Source organism: Pichia membranifaciens (genome assembly GCF_001661235.1).
Source record: "Pichia membranifaciens NRRL Y-2026 unplaced genomic scaffold PICMEscaffold_6, whole genome shotgun sequence".
NCBI lineage: Eukaryota > Fungi > Ascomycota > Pichiomycetes > Pichiales > Pichiaceae > Pichia > Pichia membranifaciens.
The window spans coordinates 1,510-20,743 of NW_017566987.1; the positions used below are offsets into that span (position 1 = coordinate 1,510).

The 19,234-nt window shown below is 40.5% G+C and overlaps 9 protein-coding genes and 1 non-coding gene across 10 annotated transcripts; 5 read left to right on the forward strand and 5 right to left on the reverse strand.

Moving 5' to 3' along the window:
- Positions 1-1,302: 1,302 nt before the first annotated feature.
- PICMEDRAFT_17966 (hypothetical protein) lies at positions 1,303-2,629 on the forward strand. The gene has a single exon (XM_019161829.1). The coding sequence runs from the start codon at positions 1,770-1,772 to the stop codon at positions 2,355-2,357; it is 588 nt and encodes a 195-aa protein (XP_019015645.1). The 5' UTR covers positions 1,303-1,769; the 3' UTR covers positions 2,358-2,629.
- Positions 2,630-2,839: 210 nt separating this feature from the next.
- PICMEDRAFT_179119 (hypothetical protein) lies at positions 2,840-4,487 on the reverse strand (the record flags this gene model as incomplete). The annotated part of the gene is made up of 2 exons (XM_019161802.1): positions 2,840-3,684; positions 3,720-4,487. The coding sequence occupies 2 exons, from the start codon at positions 4,485-4,487 to the stop codon at positions 2,953-2,955; spliced, it is 1,500 nt and encodes a 499-aa protein (XP_019015646.1). The 3' UTR covers positions 2,840-2,952.
- A 358-nt stretch (positions 4,488-4,845) lies between these two features.
- PICMEDRAFT_17968 (hypothetical protein) lies at positions 4,846-6,265 on the forward strand. The gene has a single exon (XM_019161830.1). It carries the CDS (start codon positions 4,996-4,998, stop codon positions 6,148-6,150), a length of 1,155 nt encoding a protein of 384 aa, XP_019015647.1. The 5' UTR covers positions 4,846-4,995; the 3' UTR covers positions 6,151-6,265.
- Positions 6,266-6,388: 123 nt separating this feature from the next.
- On the forward strand, positions 6,389-6,460 carry PICMEDRAFT_t130. The gene has a single exon. It is a non-coding gene; the product is annotated as a tRNA-Trp (tRNA).
- Positions 6,461-6,527: 67 nt separating this feature from the next.
- PICMEDRAFT_74268 (hypothetical protein) lies at positions 6,528-7,820 on the reverse strand (the record flags this gene model as incomplete). The annotated part of the gene is made up of 1 exon (XM_019164724.1): positions 6,528-7,820. The coding sequence occupies one exon, from the start codon at positions 7,818-7,820 to the stop codon at positions 6,528-6,530; it is 1,293 nt and encodes a 430-aa protein (XP_019015648.1).
- Positions 7,821-8,817: 997 nt separating this feature from the next.
- On the forward strand, positions 8,818-10,071 carry PICMEDRAFT_24135 (hypothetical protein; the record flags this gene model as incomplete). Its single annotated transcript, XM_019162336.1, has 1 exon — positions 8,818-10,071. A coding segment is annotated over one exon (1,254 nt), but the record flags the coding sequence as incomplete, so codon positions are not given.
- A 175-nt stretch (positions 10,072-10,246) lies between these two features.
- Positions 10,247-14,791, reverse strand: PICMEDRAFT_74270 (hypothetical protein; the record flags this gene model as incomplete). Its single annotated transcript, XM_019164725.1, has 1 exon — positions 10,247-14,791. One exon carries the CDS (start codon positions 14,789-14,791, stop codon positions 10,247-10,249), a length of 4,545 nt encoding a protein of 1,514 aa, XP_019015650.1.
- Positions 14,792-15,185: 394 nt separating this feature from the next.
- On the forward strand, positions 15,186-16,115 carry PICMEDRAFT_17970 (hypothetical protein). Its single transcript, XM_019161831.1, has one exon. The coding sequence runs from the start codon at positions 15,265-15,267 to the stop codon at positions 15,739-15,741; it is 477 nt and encodes a 158-aa protein (XP_019015651.1). The 5' UTR covers positions 15,186-15,264; the 3' UTR covers positions 15,742-16,115.
- PICMEDRAFT_13220 (hypothetical protein) lies at positions 16,109-17,881 on the reverse strand (the record flags this gene model as incomplete). The annotated part of the gene is made up of 1 exon (XM_019160029.1): positions 16,109-17,881. The coding sequence occupies one exon, from the start codon at positions 17,879-17,881 to the stop codon at positions 16,109-16,111; it is 1,773 nt and encodes a 590-aa protein (XP_019015652.1).
- A 134-nt stretch (positions 17,882-18,015) lies between these two features.
- PICMEDRAFT_173319 (hypothetical protein) lies at positions 18,016-18,761 on the reverse strand. The gene has a single exon (XM_019161548.1). It carries the CDS (start codon positions 18,576-18,578, stop codon positions 18,150-18,152), a length of 429 nt encoding a protein of 142 aa, XP_019015653.1. The 5' UTR covers positions 18,579-18,761; the 3' UTR covers positions 18,016-18,149.
- Between the last annotated feature and the right edge of the window lie 473 nt (positions 18,762-19,234).

Consider the following 19,234-nt stretch of genomic DNA (forward strand, 5'->3'; position numbering starts at 1 on the left):
AAACAATTTATCATTCACCAAGCTCAGCAACTAGAAATATTCTCTAGTTAAATAGCTACAAACTCAAGTTTTACTGGCCAGCTGGGTTTTGCCCAGGTCCACAAAATGCTCGAATTGTTTCTCTGCAAACACAACAGAGTACAGGCTTTTCAATTTTCAATTCTAAATTATAGCATGTCTGTCCAGCTAACGAACACCCGCCCTATCAATTGCCGACTCAACGACAAATCAGGCCTAATATCAAGTCTCTCATTAGTTCGTAATCAGTAAACAAACATTTCAACTACCAGTCTCCGTCCAATACCTGAACGTTTCTTACCAGCTATCTTCTCCCTAACTCGCCAGTGGCTAGCATCAAAGACCATCCAGATTGTACAGTTGATTTACTTCGATAACTCCAGCAAAACAAAACATAACTGCCTCTTCAATATAGCACTGTTTCTGTAAACTACTTGTACACTATCGAACTGAGGAAGGCCTGAACTTATCTTCTTCCACTACTGGCACTGGCCATTTGTACGTATCCGTTCCTAACGATCCCCATAGTCACATTCTGAATTAGACAGTCCTTGTGAACCAGGCGGATAAATGGTCCGCTGATCTTCATGGGAACCTATTGCTGATCCACTGGTTGTGAATAAATGTCTTTCCAGTCCCTCATAACCAGCAGAATATACCATGGATTGAGCTCTGAACTACTACTTGATCGCTTCAACCGTCGAATAGTGTGCTGATAACTTCCTCTTGCATGTAGTGTTCAATCACAGACTATACTTGAATCTTTTTATCGGACATCCACTCAATTCAGTTGCCAAGAATTCACATTCATCTATTAACATCATCACCTGATCTGAGTTCAATTTCCAGCGGTAATATTCTAAGCATTAACAGGTCAATTGCGCTGGACAACTCTCCCGGTACCCCCTGTCCAGCCAGCACACAACAACAGACAGCCATCTGGCTGCCACATTACTGTCACTGCTGTTTCTATTGTACGTCTCCCAATGCTCAAGGCAGGATTGTCTTCTAGCTGTCTTCAAATGAGTCTCTTGATCCAGACAGGACAACATTGTGACCACATCATTAACGGTGTCAAAGACACTCCCATGATAATCGCAATATTCACTTGTACTGTAGACTGTCCATTGTAGTGTGTGCTGCTTTAATGGACTACTATTCTTCTTAGCTCCAGTCCAGCAAGAACACCGACCACATACCGTCAGAAAACAGGAAACGGAAAAATCGTCGAAAATTCCCCCTCCGGCAAGCTCGCCGGCCCGATTTTTTCCCCATACTAATCACAAAAGGGTCGTTTTCGAGCAGCGCTCTCACGAGAGGGGCCTCTTGATTTCGGCATTTTTCACGAGAGGGTGTTTCGCTAACAAACGTTTTTCACAAAAGACCCCTTTTGCCATACTGGAGCGAGAATTCCCATATTAGTAGTTGAGGGCATTCAATTAAGTACCTTAACAAACAAACAAAAAGACGACTTGGCCTTGCTTGTTGAAGAAGTAGGTGTAGTTGCACTAAAGGGACAAGACTTTAAAAACAAAAGTTTTGAGGAGCTTAGGGAATGGGGTGGATATTATGGTCCATTAGATGTTCATGCCAACTCTGGTGCACCTCTTGAGGATCCTCACTTCCACGTCGTTTACAAAAGTAATGACCCCAATCAAAAGGAAAAAATATTTTCAGATAGCCTTAACAGTATCAAATGGCATTCCGACGTCACTTATGAAAATCAGACTCCAGGTATTACCATTTTGGTTATGCTTGAAACTGGCTTAGGGGGAGATACTCAATTTATTGATTCCGTTGAGCTCTATAATAGGTTTTCTCCACTACTAAAAACAAAACTAGAAGGCTTAAGGGTTTTACATTCTTCCAGAGAGCAAGCAAATGGTACAGCTCTTATTGGAGCTATTCAAAGAAAACATGTTATTGACAGTATTCATCCTGTTGTTAGGTATCATCCTGTTTTGAAAAAAAAATCATTGTTTGTAAACAGTGGTTTTTCAAGAAGATTTTTAGGCTTGAAGCAAGAAGAAAGTGACAATTTACTTAGTTTTCTTCTGGATCACTCAAAGACTTGTCTTGATGCACATATCAGACTGCAATGGGATGAGAATACTGTTGTTATCTGGGATAATAGGAGAGTTGTTCATTCCGCGACTGCTGACTGGGATGCTACATCAACCAGACATGCGTTCCGAATTACGACGATGGCGGAAAGACCAGTGGAGACTGAGGAAGAGTATGAAAGCTGGTCTCCTGAAGCAGAAGAGGAAAGACTCAAACTGAAAAATTATTATTTGAATTTAAGCCCTTCGGAGTACTATGAGGCGACAATGAAATAGCCAATTGATTTGTCTTTCTTAGTTTATTCTAGTTCTCGATGTTATGCCGGCTGGGTTCACATGTGTTATCCACATTTTTTTAAGTAGGCAGATCAAAAAAAATCTAGATTCCACTGGATGCCAAAAACGTTTCTCCTGATAGCTGGCCGTAAAGGGTTTTACTTATTTACTGATTTAAGTAACCTCGTAGATAAATGTATATTCTCTCACGAGTATCAATCATATTCTAACAAAGAGACACTTGAATTGAAAATCAGTCACTTTTATTGAACCAACTTTAACTATTTTTTAGAACATTTAAAAGTAAGAAAATAGATTAATTATAAATTATGTTTTTGAGGTACAAATTTCATCTTTAATCATTAGCTGGAACCATAAATACCTGAAAGTTACGTTTAACTATACTGTGAAGTATACATACAGACTTCATGCCTAACAGCATTTCTTGTCTCATATTCTTCTATCTGTGCCCATGCTAAAATTGAAAAGTTTGTAAATCACAGAAAAAAAAGAGTACACGGCAAAGCTCAAAAAAGTTTGAAGAGAATGAGATTGGTTTTCGGATGGTCACCATTAAAATAACTTAGTTTTTTCTTTACTGGATCAAACTGTTTCTGACGTCCCTCAGCCGTCTGCGGTCTCCGAATCCAAGCAAAAAAGCATTGAGGGAATAGAGTAGCCCACATGTTCCAGATAAATAGTAACCTGCTGTAATGTGCGGACCTTTTGAGGTTTTATACCAGATATTATTGCAAATACTGTTGGCAACAAAAGAAAATATATTGATTCCACCAGTACAAATCACTCTTTTTTTCACATTATCCTTGAAAATTTCTTGTGCCCATGCCCAATATAGACCTGCAGTGCCCAAAGCCCACCCTGTGTTACAGTACAAAAAGAATCTGAATGCCCTGTTGTGAGGGTAAAGTGGAGTAGCTCCCAAGCAAATGTTGATCGCAAATGCGACAAAACCAGATATGGCGATTGGTAACCAACGATTACCTTTCAGTAGGGTATCTGATATCCAGCCACCTCCAAGAGCAACAAATGTCTGGACCGCATAGATAATTGAGGCATAATGATTTATTTGAGGAATTGTGTAACTATGGGGCTTCTTGGTGTTCCAAGCTTTTAGCCACAAAGAGAAAAAGGTGTTCGTCAACGATGTAATATCTTGTGACACACCAAAAAACCAAAAGCCCCAAACTTTCCAATCAGTCAAGGCGCTAATTATGTCCTTATAAGTGAATTTATAGTTATCGGTCTGCTGCTCAGGTAGTCTTTTCTTCAAGTAGTGGATATCATCTTCATTTAAAATGAAGTCTGGCTTTCGATTTGAAAGCCTATCGGGGAAAAAAAAACCTGGAATAGAATAAGCCCAATGGAAATAACTCCGTCAATAATGAACACCCACCTCCAGCCAGCACGACCGTTCACTCCATTCAAACCTGTATAAACTCCAGATGCAACATAACCACCAAAAAAGGAGCCAATAGATGTGGTAGCTTGTAAAATAACAGACCTTTTTGCTAGCTCTAGAGGACTGTAGTATGTTCCCAGAATGTATGCAAGTGCTGGATAATGGCCACATTCAAAAGCGCCTAAAATTGTTCTTGCAACAATTAGTTGCGTAGGAGTTTTAACAGCAGTTTGACAAAAGGTAACAATCGTCCATAATAACTCAATCAAGATTAAAAAATATCTACTGTTCATCTGAACCATTAAGAAAGCAGCAGGAAAACCACAAATCATACTTGCAATGTTGTAACCTGTGTTTGCATAATTATACTGATTTCCATTGATATGTAAGTCTTCTTTTAATCCATTAACATAAGCATAAGTTAGATTGATTTTATCTAAATATTTAACAAATGTTGAGGCACAAGCAAAAAATAACAAGGTGGAATCAAGTTTGAATATAATTTTTTTGTGTTTCTTATCTGGATGACCCCAAGTATCCCAGATGAACCTTTTCCAACTAGTATTTTGCAGAACAGGTTCAGTCGAATCCGATTCCTGAAAAGATTCAACTTTTGTTGTGACATGTTCGATATCGTCACCTTTGATTTCAGTGACTACGTCTGTCCCAAAACTAATGTGATCTTCAGACTTATTGACGACTGAAACCATTTTCGATATCGTTGTTTAATAGATTTTAGGATAGATGTTCCAGACTCGAAATTTTAAACAATTCCAATGGACATAAAGTTCTAGCCGCAAGTGGTTGATAAGTATCCGTTTTATACCTCCTGGATAGTATTTCACACCAACTTCCTCGAGTAATTCTTCAATTCCATTTTTAGAGAGAATAATGTGGCGTTAAACGTTTAACGGTTGAAACCCTAATTTGTTTGCTATTTTATTTCCCAAAAACTAAATTAAAAGCTAATTGAGAGATTCGCAACAAAGAAGTCACCAGATAAGATCCATCAGGCAAGTCTCCATACTTTTCCGCCTTATTGTGGCGGGTGCCACAGTTTTAATGGTAGTTTTACAAGCTACCTCTAAATTGTGCTGCTTCGCTTACTCCTTTCACCGATAAATACATAACGTTCTGCATTTGCTGCCTAACAACGCTGAGATCTGTTTTGTGTGATCAATAGAAACTTTAAGTTTCTTCATTCCAAAACGGCAAAACATGGTGGCTCAAAGTGAAGAAAACTTTAAACATTCCAAAGGCGGTTTTTCTGTCGAATTTCAAAGTATTGAAGTTCCAAATACCAGGACTATCAACCAAAATGTCTTTCCTTTAGCTTTGGAAATCAAGGCCACTGACATCAATGATCGCAAACAAATTTCTGAAATTTTGTATGAAATTTCAAGTGGCGGAAAGTTCACGGATTTACTCACCAAGCACGGAGCAGTACTGTTGAGAGGGCTTGGGGACAATTCTAGCGAAGCATTTTCCGAATTTGTTACGGCCATTGAAACAGGAAGAGGAAGAACGCCATTTGAGCAGATCGGTTTAGCTGGAAAGAGATTCAAAAAGGCAGAGAATGTTTACACTGCAAACGAAGGACCGCCCCGCACAAGATTTTATCAACATAATGAATACGCCAGATACTCTCATTTCCCTTCGAACATTCACTTTTTTGCTCAAAAGGTACCAAAACACGGAGGGGGAGGTTCACCGATAGCAAATTCAAATGAGTTTTATTCTAAGGTTTATGAAGAGATACCAGAATTTATTCACGAGTTGTCAAAGAAGAAGTTGACGAGCATTCAGGTTTATCCTTCCAAGACCAAAAAGTCGACCGTAACAAAAGGCAACGAGTTTTTCTGGGAAGATTTTGATTCATTTGGGAAAGAAATAGAAGAGAGTGATAGTTTTGAAACCAAGAAGAGGAAGGCAGAAATACAAATTAAGCGGTTGACCGATGATTTCAGCTGGAACGAAGACGGGTCGGTCACTGTTAGACAACATGTTCCTGCATTTCGCAAACACCCTATAACACAGTTGCCAGTGTTTTTCAACGGCCTTAATGGAAGATATGGAACTTCAAGAGATGCTGACGCGTTGAGGCCCCCATATCACGGCAAGAATGGCGGTGTTTACTTGCCCTCTACATACGATGATGGCGAAGTCATTTCTTTCGAGTACTTAGAGGTGGTCAACAGAATATCAAGAGAGATAGAGTTTTTGCATAAATGGCAAGAGGGCGATCTACTTTTGGTAGACAATTATCAAGTATCACACGGTAGAGAGCCTTGGTTTGAGGGGGACGAGCGTGTGGTCCTAGTAAGCATGTGGGATGATTTAGAAGGATCAAAACCAAGTGCTTATGAACCCTAATCTTAATTTACTTCACTATTTTGCGTTAAAAGTTAACTTTTGATTGGTTTTTTTAATTGTAATTAAAAGTTTGTACACAAAAATTTTAATTAATTTACCTTCGAAAAAAGGACCAAAGAAATTGATTTCCTCCTACAGCTTCTTCCCAATAAAATACTGACTAGTTAAAAACGTTGCTAGTTAAAACAAGTAAGTACATAACATTAGAATCGCACTTAGTCAAAATTAGGAACTGGTTGGGGCTATGGCTCAATGGTAGAGCTTTCGACTCCAAATCGAAAGGTTGCAGGTTCGATTCCTGTTGGCCTCATACCAAAATTTTTTGCTCATTCAGTAAAATTTATTTGGTAAGAAAAAAGGGGTAATATACCATGTCTTTAATTAATTTTCAAGTTTTTCAATAACTCATCATCTATCTTATCTACAATTTGTAACTGGTCTAAGTCAACTGCTAATGCTCTCGCTTTGGAAAAATTCTGAGTTGCCGACTTTTTATCCTCCAACTGCAGTGCCAATACACCTAAGGAGTAATATGATATAGGTAAAATTGGGTCTTTTGTGGTCACCTTTGATATTAGTTTTTCATATATTGCTCTAGAATTAGCATAAGCAGTTTTGTCATTTGTTTGCTGACCAAGCTGAAACCAGGCAGACGCAAGATTATGGATCTGCGTCGTACTGTTTACGCTATTGTCAAATCCGGCAACCGTAGACCATAACAAATTACTTTGTAGGATTTGAATGCAAGAGGTAGTATTTCCCCTGTTCATCTGGAGCATGGCATAAAAGTCACGAAGCTTTAAATATGATTCAATCCACACAGGCCAATTCCTATCTTTAAAAGATCTCATAATGTCCCAGCATTCAAGATATTGCTTTCCTTCCTCCGAATTTATATTTTCTTCAATCCACTCGGTCTTTTTCGTGTGGTTAATACCAAACCTGTCTACTTTCGTTTCAGCCCATATATCAATAAGGTCATTCGTGTTGATTTTCTTGCTTTTAGGATCGGTAGCTATCCAGGGCAAATCGTTCAGCATCTCATTATTTTCAATGAACGCCATCCTATCACGCAATTCGTTGCTAACGTCCGAAACCCAATTTTTGGATTTTGCATTCTGCATTAGCATGGCCCATCGAGTAATGACAATCAAATCTCTATCTATCAGTAGTTCTTTCTCCGGATTGTCATCCTTAATAGTTCCGTGAATCAAATTCTCAAAAATAAATGTGCTTAAATTGTAGTAGGTAGCAGTCAAGTTTTCTATCATTTTCAAATTTTGGTACATTTCAGCAACTTTCAAAACAATTCCTGTGTATTGCATGCTAAGCTGGTCCATGTGTTCATTCTCCTTAGCGACTTTCATCGCCTTCAAATAGTATTTCAAGGCGTTCAAGTAGTCTTCATTCCCATCTCTTTCTTCCCACAAACCTTTTCGAAGTTCCTTACTCACTTCTTTAGAGTACGGATTCCAAGGCTGCCATAAATACATTAATATTGACCCACTGACCAAAGTGAAAGCTCCATAACGTACTATCTTGCCTAGAACATCACTTTGTCTTTTACTTTTGGCATATTCTTTATGTTGTATGATTGCACGTTGACTTGGGGGAACATAACGTGAAACACTTTTCGCCAGTTGATATAACTTGTTGGTTCTCTTAAGCATTGTGCCACTAGCTTTTGAGGATAGGTCGACTGATGGCGGTGAAAACTTGCCTTAAGAGAGAACAATGAAGGAAATTAGGAAATTTAAGTTCAATTTTTTACCATAGCCCCTCTCTTCCGCTCCATACTGACGCCAGATTAGAGCCCAATCCCCCGATCAATTCTCTCTTTTGCTTCCACATTTTCGCCCCATCTACCGAACACGGGTTTAAGCCAATGACATACCCTATATATGCTGTTCAGCAGTTGCCAACGATCTATGGATGACAAGACTCAGCTAGCATTAATTTTCTTTAAGCTCCTGTTTCGCAAGTAGCTGAACAACAAAAAGATGGACTAGCAAAATGATAATTTCTGCTGGGGGAATGTTGAGATCTTTGTTAGTGTAAATCAAAAACAGAAAACGGTTTGATAGTTAGGAAAGCAAAAGGTGCTTCAGCTTGAAAGTAAATCGGTAACATTCGGGGTCAAGACGCAAACTTATCTAACTTTCGTAATATTGGGTTCGATGTGGATCATCGTCCTTCATAATCTCATACTACACGGGCCTAGAAACCGGCATCGCACACATGTAAGACAATTTAACTCTCTTAGTAGCATGTGCTCTTGATTCTGCTCTCTGTACTCATGCCAGAATTGGGCTAATTGGCGTCAGAATAAATTAAATCTATGCACACCAATGATTTTCCTATATGATTTGTTACTCGCTCCGAGAATGCAGATTCTAATTTCGGATTCCATGGTTAATTCTGTACATCTGGGGGAATGGTGCCAGCGATCTTTCTAAGACCAACAAAGCGTTGCCTCCTTCCACCGTGGCACCATAACTTATTATCATTTGACACAGTCAACAACAAAGTACAGCAATGTCTGCCAATCTCAGCGATATTGAAAAAAGCTATACGCTTTTGACACAAACCTTTGCCAATAGCCCTCGTTCCCAAGACGAGTCAAAGACACTCTTAAAGAAATTCAGGGATTCTTTATCAGCATCGTTTGAGCCAATTGCGAATGCTGTAAAGAAAGATTTTAACAAACCCAGAATGGAGGTTTACCTTACCGAGTTCGGCCAAGCTGTTGCTGAACTAAACAATGTACTTGCGAATCTGGATTCTGTTCTCAAGCCAACCTCACCATCTTCGCTTCCAATAAACTTCTCAACTTTAACCATACAGATTGAAAAAATTGCCTTAGGTACAGTCTTGATTATCTCACCATTCAATTATCCACTGATTCTTGCAATTTCACCATTAATTGGAGCAATCGCTGGAGGCAACAATGTTATTTTGAAGTTGCCATTTGATCAGCTACCAAATTTCTCCACGGTTATGAAAAATGTAATTGAAGCCGCTTTACCGAAAGATCAAGTCGCTGTTGTCAATGGGGGAATTCCTGAGTCTGAGTATCTTTTGAATGAGTGCAAGTTTGATAAAATTTTCTTCACAGGCTCTACAAATGTGGGAAAAATAGTTTATGAAGCAGCAAGTAAGAACTTGACCCCAGTCGTTCTTGAACTGGGTGGTAAGTCCCCTGCATTTGTGACGAACAACGTTGATAAGAAGTCAATCAGAACTTTATTGGATCGCTTACTATGGGGTAAATTCACGAATTCAGGACAGACCTGTGTTGCTCCAGACTATTTACTAGTTGAAGATTCAGTTTACGACGATGTACTTGAAACATTATTGCAGAGCTATCAATCTACATATGCTGAGCTTGATGAAACTTCCGACTTTACTCACATCATTAACAAAAAAGGTTTTCTCAGGTTGGATGGTTTAATCAAACAAACTAGGGGTAAGGTCATAGCTGGTGGAAAGACATTTGCAGGATCTCTGTTTATTGAGCCAACAGTTGTAGCAGACGTTTCGTGGGACGATCCTTTGATGTCAAACGAGATTTTTGGTCCTATCCTTCCAATTATGAGATACAGTGGCTCGTTTCAGAAAATAGTGCAGAAAGTCGCTACAACTCACGATTGTCCATTGACTGCTTATTTGTTCTCCTTTTCGGATCAGGATTTGGTAACCCTGAAAAAGTACTTAAGATCCGGCTCAATTTCAGTGAATGAAACCTTAATGTCTGCTGGCTGCTTCATTTCACCTTTTGGTGGAATCGGTAGCAGTGGCTTTGGTAACTATCATTCCAAATGGACCGTAGACAGTTTTACCCACGAAAGAGCAGTCCTCAAGCAACCATTATGGGCCGAAATCCTTTTGAAAGCGAGATATTTTCCTTACACCCAAGCTAACATGAATAGCTTGAAAATGTTGGAGATTATTCCAGAAATCCCCATTCAAAAAATCAAAGAGTATGTCTGCTACCTTGTGATTTTTTTGATTGGCTGGTTCTTAGCTAAATCATTTTGAGTAACGTTTTTGAATTTATAAAATTACATGGTTAACGAGTTTCTAGTAATACAGTAAGTTAGTCAAAGTAATAACCTCCGGCAATGAAACGAATCATATACTCGTCAATATGACCAATTTCATCGTCTTCTTCACCGTCGTCTTCACCGTCATCGCTTTCGTTTTCACCACCCTTTTCATCGCCATCATTTTCTCCTCCCTCTCTTTCCTCGTTTGCTTTTTCGCAATGCTTGTTTTCAGCTTCGGTATCTGGGTTATCCATCTTGCTATAATCTTCTTCATTCGCAACCGCATCCGGATCATGTGATTTACCATTTGGTTGTTTGACATCATCTTTGTACGTACGAATTTCCTTACGTGCAACAATACGACGTGCTAAAGTTTCCACCTCTACACCTTCAGTGTTGCTATTCTGGTTACCACTATCAGCTTTGAACTCACTAGTTTCGGTAACACTTGAACTGGTATTTTTCTCACTATCAGAGAAATCTTCTACATCAACATTAGATTCACGCATTGCAATCTCAGCAGCTTTGGCATCCTCTGCATCTTCTGCCATTTCCAAAGCTTTAGTGAAATCTTGTCCTTTTCTCAAAATGGTGCCGTTTGATTTTGCACTGTTTTCAACATCTGTTTCTATGTTTTCTGTTTCTTTACCCAACAGCTCATTGACTGTTAACTTACTAAAGTAGTCGGTTGTGAAATCACCCTTTTGTATAACCACATTATCAAGATGTTTCTTTTGCTCTGCTTTCTTTAAAATATTAGCTTCAATGGTATACTCGGACACGAATCTATAGATGTGAACATCTCTAGTTTGTCCAATTCTGTGGCATCTGTCCTGACACTGCTTATCTATGGCTGGATTCCAATCCGAATCGTAGAAAATAACAGTATCTGCACCCGTTAGATTGATACCAAGTCCACCAGCTCTAGTGCTCAAAATAAAGCACTTGACTCGGGAATCATTGTTGAAACGTTCTGTCAATAACTGTCTGTCTTCAATACGGGTTGCACCGTCCAAACGCATGTAAGTATATCCATGGTAGTTAAGGAATAGTTCAAGAATATCTAAAACTTTCGACATTTGAGTAAATATCAAGACTCTATGCCCTTGAGGAATTAAATTGTGTAAAAGCTGAGCTAGTTTTTGAAGCTTACCACAGTCATATTGCAACAATGATTTATCAGGGAAAGCAATAGATGATTTTACTTGTATCTGGTGAAAAGGGTTCTCGATGATATTTGTTTGAGAATCATGTCTAAGCTCCTGTTGCAAGTCTGTAGGATAGAGTAAGTCATTCATATTGTTACAGACAGCCTTAGGAGTAACAAACGCATATTTTTCTAGTATCTCCTTCATCAAAGAGCACCTCGTATCAACGCTTTTAACCAATGACAAACGTTGAAGTTGAATTAAATGATTTCTTGGTTTTCGAAGTGTTAAAATATCAATCACACTGGAGGAGATTAGTTGCGTTTTATTACAGTTGAAGTCGTTAACATATTTTCTGTGACGCATCATTTCCAACAAATCCGTGTTTTCTTTATTTAATACGTACTCGTAATAAACCTGTAAGTCATTAAAGTTAGGCTCTAGAATCTTTCCTTCAACCTTTTTTTCCAATTCGTCAATTTTATTTTCGAAAATGTTTGATGCGTTCAAAGCTTTTATGGTCTTCAAATGGTACGAAGTTTCAAGATCAAAACGCTTCAAGCCTGAAATCAGATTGATAAAAGATTTATCAACGATTTCCTGACTATTCTGCTTCAATAAACCTCTAACGACATGATTCTGAAGTTCGAAATTGGAAGCAACCGATTTATCTTGAGCAAAACTGGTTAAAATAGGTCTAACTTCAAATAGATCAGGATGATTACAAACTTTTCGAAGTTGCATTAGGCAGTTGATAATGCTCAAAAAATTACCACTAGCTAATGTTTCTTTAGTTTGTGCTCTGCTCATGAAATCATCGTACAACAACCTTTGCCTCTTTGAGAGCCTGCAGTAAACGATATGTTCATGCTTAGCTGGCATTTGTTTTTCAACGTCTTGCTTCAACCTTCTTAGTAAATAAGGTCTCAAAACTTGGTGCAATTTATTGACAGTTTCTCTTGTTTCTTTGTCATCACCACCCTGCTGAATGATCTTGTCAACAGGTTTTCCAAACCACTGTTGAAAATCCATCAAATCTGCAAATCCCTCAGGCATGGTTATACCACCTTCTTTTGATGAAGGCATAAGAAAATATAATAAGGACCAGAGTTCGATGATGTTGTTCTGAAGAGGAGTACCAGTAAGTAAAACTCTGTGTTCAGTGTTAAAATTCAATAGTGCCTTCCATCTTTGAGACTTAAAATTTTTAATATTATGGGCCTCATCCAATATCATATACTTCCACTTTTTTCTTCTAAAAATAGGCTGATCGTGCACCACAAGTTGATAAGAGGTTATGCACACATGAAAAGTATCCGGTGTGTTCCAACCCTTCCTCTTTTCTTTTCGCTGTTGAGGAGATCCATAATATGTTAAAACCTTAAAACCTGGTGCAAATCTTTTGAACTCCATTTCCCAATTCAACATTACAGATGTTGGTACAACAATTAGATGTGGGCCCCACACGTTTTTCTCACATGCAAGATATGATAGAAGAGAAATGGTTTGAATGGTCTTACCTAATCCCATTTCATCTGCCAAAATTCCATTTGTACCGTTATTGTATAAGGAAGCTAACCAATTTAGACCCTGTTTCTGATATGGACGTAACTGACCCTTCAACAAAGCTGGGGTGGTAACATCTGGAATTCCGTCATCATCGGTGCCAACAGCAGTTTCTGCAGTATGTTCTGGGGAAGAAGACGGTGTCTCAGTACCAGCGTTATCGCTATATACAGACTCATCATCATCTGAGTCTGATATGTTGTTGTTAGAGAATAGGGATCTCAAGTTCGGAACGTTTTCTAGCTCAGAATCGCTGCCAAAATCGGACATTGAAGATGAGTCAATATCAGAGTCTGATAATGAGTTGCTTTCGTCGCTCAAGACTGAGTTGACGTCTAAACTGTTAGATAACATTTTAGCCCTTTCATTCTCATCTAGCTGATCAATCATGCATGACTTAGATTCGATTGTGGCTTCTTCCTTCTCATTGTACAACGAAGATAAAGACTGGGCCGAATGGGCCGAATGGGCCGAATGATCTAGTTTCACAATGTCAGCAGCTTGAGATTCCGACCTATCCAAGAAACTGTACTTTTCTTTCAATGCTTCCAAACTCAATTTATTATCATCTTCTTCTTCTTTATGACTGGGTATAGTGGCATTATCTGTAACATTGGTTTCATTATCCTCTTCAGCTTCAGAATCACTGGAACTTGACATTTCGTCGTTACTAGTACCTGTCGTAGATTCATCAGTCTCTGGAGCACTATTCTTCTCGGGTTCAACACTGGAGTTATTGTTTGACGTTTTACCGACTAGCTGAGCCCCTAACACTTTAGTGCTGTGGTCTAGTATCTTGGATAATTGCTCTTTAGATTTTAATAACCTCTCGCGTTCTCTCTCTCGTTCCTCCAAAATCTTGTACGCCTTGACTGCTATCAACCACTTTTTCTTCACTTCCTTTGCGGTTTCTCTTGCTAATCGAGTAATTTTCTTCTTGTACTCTTTCTCTTGTTTATCTTTTTCCTGTGACAATCGCTTGAAATGCACTTCAATCATCTGTGCAATTCTTTTACATTTTTGAATTTTGGTAGTACGTAGGTCATGTATTAATTTGGATGATTTTGTTCCCTGAGCTAACAAATGATCATAATGAGTTAAATCATTTTTCATTCTAAATGGTGTTTCTGTAGGTTTATAGTAGTTTAAATTGTAATTTTGATTTCTTTTAATCATTGTTGGTTCACGCATACCGCTTGGAACATTTTTGAAGATATTTTCGTTGAAATCAATATAAAGTAGGTGCTTGTTATTTACAGCGTCTTTGATTTTGTCGACTAGTAATGATTGAGCTTTAATGTATTCCTCAAAGTCTTTCGCATCCATCTCTGGTGTGGGATCCTCAATGACATTCCTATATGAAGCGAACAGATCGTCAATCGATGCAAAGGAATGAGTAGGTATATGACTTGGGTGGGTTACTATTTGAGGCTTGACGGTTAAATTCAAATTTATCATTTTTGATAGTTTGAGTTTTTTGGGACTTTTAGAAACAGAGTTAAGTTCCGACCTTCTCTTCTTCCCGTTCTGATCATGCTTGACAATATTTTTATCGTTCGACTGCAACTCTAACCTTTCTTTTATTCGTGAATCGAGAAGACCCGATAGTTTATTTTTCAATTTTGTGGCAACATTATTCTGATCAACAGATATCCTTCTTGTCAGCCTCTTTCCAGGTTGAGGCCATATGTCCAGATTTAAATCATTCTTGAAGTTGACAAAACTTTGAGAATCTTTATTTAGTATTATATTGTCAGGATTGGGATTATAGTTCGTAATTGATTGAAAGTTCTGAAGATGATAGAGTTCATCTATCAATATATTCGAATCTGTAAGTAGATCTAGCAATTTCAATTCAGTGGAGGATAGAATGTTCGACATGGAGATTCAGAATCCATAATTTGCGGCCAGATTGGAGTATTTTCAGGTAAGGAAAAGGTCAAAACAAGAACAATTTAATGTAACGGCTACGGTCTTGCAGAGGACAATATTGGCAAATGGATCGAGCCGAGGGCAAAGCCAAAGCAAAGAGAGAAAAAAGTCGCCAAATTGGGCGAGCAACTGGGAGAAGTAGGAAGATGGAGGACAATGCTGACACAAGTACCGCCACAATCGACGCGTCGCTGCTTGTGCTTTACCCACCTCTTCCGTGCACCAGAAAGGGGTTTCCTCCATCCCCTCAATTGCTTGAGTTTTTTGTTGTCTGGCTGAGATTGGAGGAGTAATATGTAGACACAGTGGAATTAACAGTACTGCAATAGCAGATAGTGAGTATCACGATATCTTTCCTGCAAGATCAGTTCTTCAGTTTGACATCTTTCAGAAACATACACACACATACACACACACTCAAGATGTTCTCTAGATCCATACTAACAAAATCTAGTCTCCTGAGAGTGCAAGCTTTCAAGAGATTTAATTCAACATCAGCAAAGTACGGATTACCAAAATTTTTACCAGATGCTGAAAAGCAATTTGGCATCAAAACCCCAGAAAACTATGTGCCACCACAATACAGAGACCCATATGCTAAATATGATGATCAGCAAAATAGAGTCAATTTCGGTGAAGAGATCCACCCATACCATGATTACATGGATATGTGGTCTCCGGACCATTTTCAGACAGTTAAAGACCACGTTGCAGTGAGAGAACTTTCGATTTTCTTTGGTCTATTGGGTTTGTTTGCATACAGCATCTACGCTTTTGATATCTGGCCTGAAAGACCGAACATGCCTAGATCTTACCCATACGAAGGTTTATACAAAGACTTGGGCGGTAGAGAAGGCGAACAGTCATTAATGCAGGCCAGAGTTGACAAAGGGAATTGATTAAGAGGTTGATTGGATTGATCAGCTATATCATTTTACTCTGTTACACTACTATTATTCTTCCATTATTGGCAACTTTGCAAATGAGAAATCGGCACACATAGCTGTTCTTACAGTCCGATCGCCATTTTCAATAACATTTTGTCACACTATATAAAACATATAAAGGAGACTACTTTTTATATGCCCACCGACTATTTATTCATATCTCGATAAATCTTATTTATTCGTTCTTCAAACATAGCAGATTTCAAGAAAATGTTTTTGAAATGAAATTTGATTTAATTTTAATTAAAAAGAAGGAAACGATATATATAAAGAACTGAAGGTTTTTTGTCAGTATATAGAACTCAAAGTATAATTTGAATTAACACCAAAATTTGTATACTCTGTAGTAGAAAGGCTTGGATCTGATAAAAGCTTTTTCTTCTGCAATTTCTTGCTTCAATAACTCCAAGTCGACTTCTCTTCTACCAGTGTCGATGTCGATGTCCTTTGATCTCAAGAAGAACTTGTAGTCCTTCTTGTAGAAGACCCAGAAGAAGTACCAAACAATCAAAATTGGGACACATAAAAAGACTTGGAAGAAAGAGGTTGGGTTTGCTGCTTCACCAATTGGGAACAAGGCGACCCAGAATTGAGCCATCAAAATCAAGCAGTTCAATAAAACACCAAAGCATGAACCAATGATACCACATTGAGAAGTGAAAGAAAGTTCGTCGGTGCCTCTACCTTGAACTTGCAAAGCTCTTCTGAATCTAAGATGGCAAGCACAGATGGAACCCCAGGTGAAAATAGAGGATAAACCAGACAAGGCCAACATCCAGTTGAAAACGTCAGCATGATGGGAGGATGCAGCTAAGTAACAAAGTAAACCAATAATCATGGAGATAGCAACACCGACTAATGGTCTACCTTCCCTGTCAATGTAACCGAAGATTCTTGGGGCAAAACCTTGGTCAGCCAAGGAAGCGATGGTTCTGGAAGCACCGTAAACAGAGGAGTTAGCAACAGAACAGACAGCAATCATAATGACGGCATTCATGACCGAAGGTAAACCTTTGATACCTGCATTTCTGATAGAGATGACGAATGGAGAAGCAGCAGCACCTGAGTTACCCAATAATCTTGGGTCGGTGTAAGGAACGTTCAAACCAACCAAAGTCAAGGAGATGATGTAGAAGAGAGCAATTCTCCAGAAAACTTGCTTGGTAGCAGAAGGTAAAGACTTTCTTGGGTTTTCGGTTTCAGCAGCAGCCAAACCACACAATTCAGTACCGGCGAAGGAGAATGCAGAGGTGACGAAGACGGCACAAACACCCTTGAAGCCAGCAGCAAAGGCACCTGGGTTCTTCCAGAATTGACCACCAATGTAGCCACCTTCTGGACCACCACCACAGTTGATCACGATACCCAAGATGATGTAACCAACGATGGCAAGAACCTTCAAGAAGGAGAAGATGAACTCGGCTTCACCATAACCCTTGACACCGAAGACGTTGATGAAGAGCACCAAGAAGTAAAAAATGGTGACCCAAGCAGCCGAGTTGATCTCGGCATTCCAGTAATCGATGGTGATTGCAGCAGCAACCAATTCCAAAGGCAAGACAACCAACCATTGTAAAGCGTAGTTCCAGGCCATGCAGAAACCCCAGGAGGCAGAAATAAATCTAGTGTTGTATTGAACGAAGGAACCAGCCACAGGGAAAGCAACACACAATTCACCCAATGCTTGGACGGTACAGTACATCATGATACCGGTCAAAATCCACGCAATAACCAAGGCAGCTGGACCACCAGTGGCAAGGGCAGAACCCGAACCCACGAAAAGACCGGTACCGATGGAACCACCGATAGCAATCATCTGCAAGTGTCTGTTCTTAAGGGATCTCTTCAACGGAGCTCTGGCTGCAATCAAGTTGGCTCTCTCAACGTCGGAAAGGTTTGGGTCGATCTCACCAAAGTCGAGGGGCTTGAAACCGTCGATGAAGTTTCTGAAGAAGCCATTGTCTTCTTTCTCAAACTGTGCGTAAGGGTCCACGTAGCCGTTAGCGTCGCCTTGCTTCGAGGAGTAGTCCTGGACTGGCGACACCGAGGTGTCGACCATGTCCTTCTCGTCGTATGTTTTTTCAATGGACATTGCTGAGGGAGTATGTGCTAAGTGTCTTATGAAACGGAAGATAGAAAAAAGAAAAGAGAAGAGAGTGCAACAGAAAACCGAAGGCTGAGAGACACAGACGGAGAGAAAGAAATACAGCAAGGGAAAGCACTGAAATTTATAGATTCATGCTGCACCAGGCATCGGCAGCATCTCTCCGCCACCAGAGCCGAGATATACGGTGCTCATCAAAGAGGGAGCACATCCATAAGGCAAGACGGGCAGAGGTGAAAATTGCTTTTTAGTGCTGCTACGCATTATCAGCAGACCAATCTCTCTTTCTAATCGCAGCAGACGCACCACGACTGGCAATAGAAATCCAGATAAGTTCGATAAAGACAATACGCTCCACAATGCACGAAAAGCCATGTGGAAAGCCCCGGAAAACCATGGATAACAATCTAATCTGCGAAAACGAAGAAAAAAGGAGAAAAAAATTCTCTTCCTCACTGATAACGGATTTGCGTGCGTGCGTCCCGCCATGCTGCCACTGCCTACAGCGTCCGCCTGTGACCCCCGCTGGCCATCCCTGCACACCCTGTCCGAGGGGACCTGTGGCGCCAGCCGTCCACTCTGCTGCCTGCGCCCGCTTGACAGGGCTTCGCCGCCTGCCCGCCGGCGAATGCCTATTGCCCTCCCTGTGCGTGCCCTTTCTCCTCTGCTCAAGCCCCGGGGGCATACCTCTCTCAGATAAGGGACCCGGGCTCTGCCAACGATAGCCTAGCACCCGCAACGGCAACCACTGCCGCAGCCATGCCCGACACACTGGCAGAGGGGCCGGCAGACACCAACGAGATGCCCTTCAGTTGGCGCCCTTCAGCGGGCCTAATGCCCTCCGGATAAGCGCAAGCCAATTGGAGTTGACCCGAGAGGCACACGCGTGCGGACGCCGTGCGCGCGCCTCGGGGAGCCGGCCAGGGCATTGCCAGCCGCGGGTCGCTACTGCGTCACCGACTGCGCTGCGCTGCGTTTGCAATCTGCACTGGTTGCGCCTACGGCCTTCGGCCCACGGCCTGCGGGCCTGGCCTGGCCACCACACCCGGCGTTATGGCATCCTGCATTGTCGCCAACTGGCGTTGCTTGTGGCATTAGACCCGTCTGGACGGCAGCAGCACGGGAACGGCCGCGCACAGCCGCACAGCCGGACTCCATTATCGTCTGTGCGTGGAGGATGTGCTTGTGGCAGGCTCGGCAGAGGTCTGGCCAGGCGCATGGCGAATAGAAGCGCAGACGGCAGGCGGTTCACAGCGGGGTCGGATCAACCAACGGTTTTACAGGCCCGAACGGTGGATTGGGACAATTTTTGTCGTCGTTATCGAGTGGTTGGCTATATTT

Bases quoted from the DNA above. Each gene is read 5' to 3' on its own strand.
- PICMEDRAFT_17966 (XM_019161829.1), top strand. From the start codon at position 1,770: ATGCTTGAAACTGGCTTAGGGGGAGATACTCAATTTATTGATTCCGTT.
- PICMEDRAFT_17968 (XM_019161830.1), top strand. From the start codon at position 4,996: ATGGTGGCTCAAAGTGAAGAAAACTTTAAACATTCCAAAGGCGGTTTT.
- PICMEDRAFT_17970 (XM_019161831.1), top strand. From the start codon at position 15,265: ATGTTCTCTAGATCCATACTAACAAAATCTAGTCTCCTGAGAGTGCAA.
- PICMEDRAFT_173319 (XM_019161548.1), bottom strand. From the start codon at position 18,578: ATGCCCCCGGGGCTTGAGCAGAGGAGAAAGGGCACGCACAGGGAGGGC.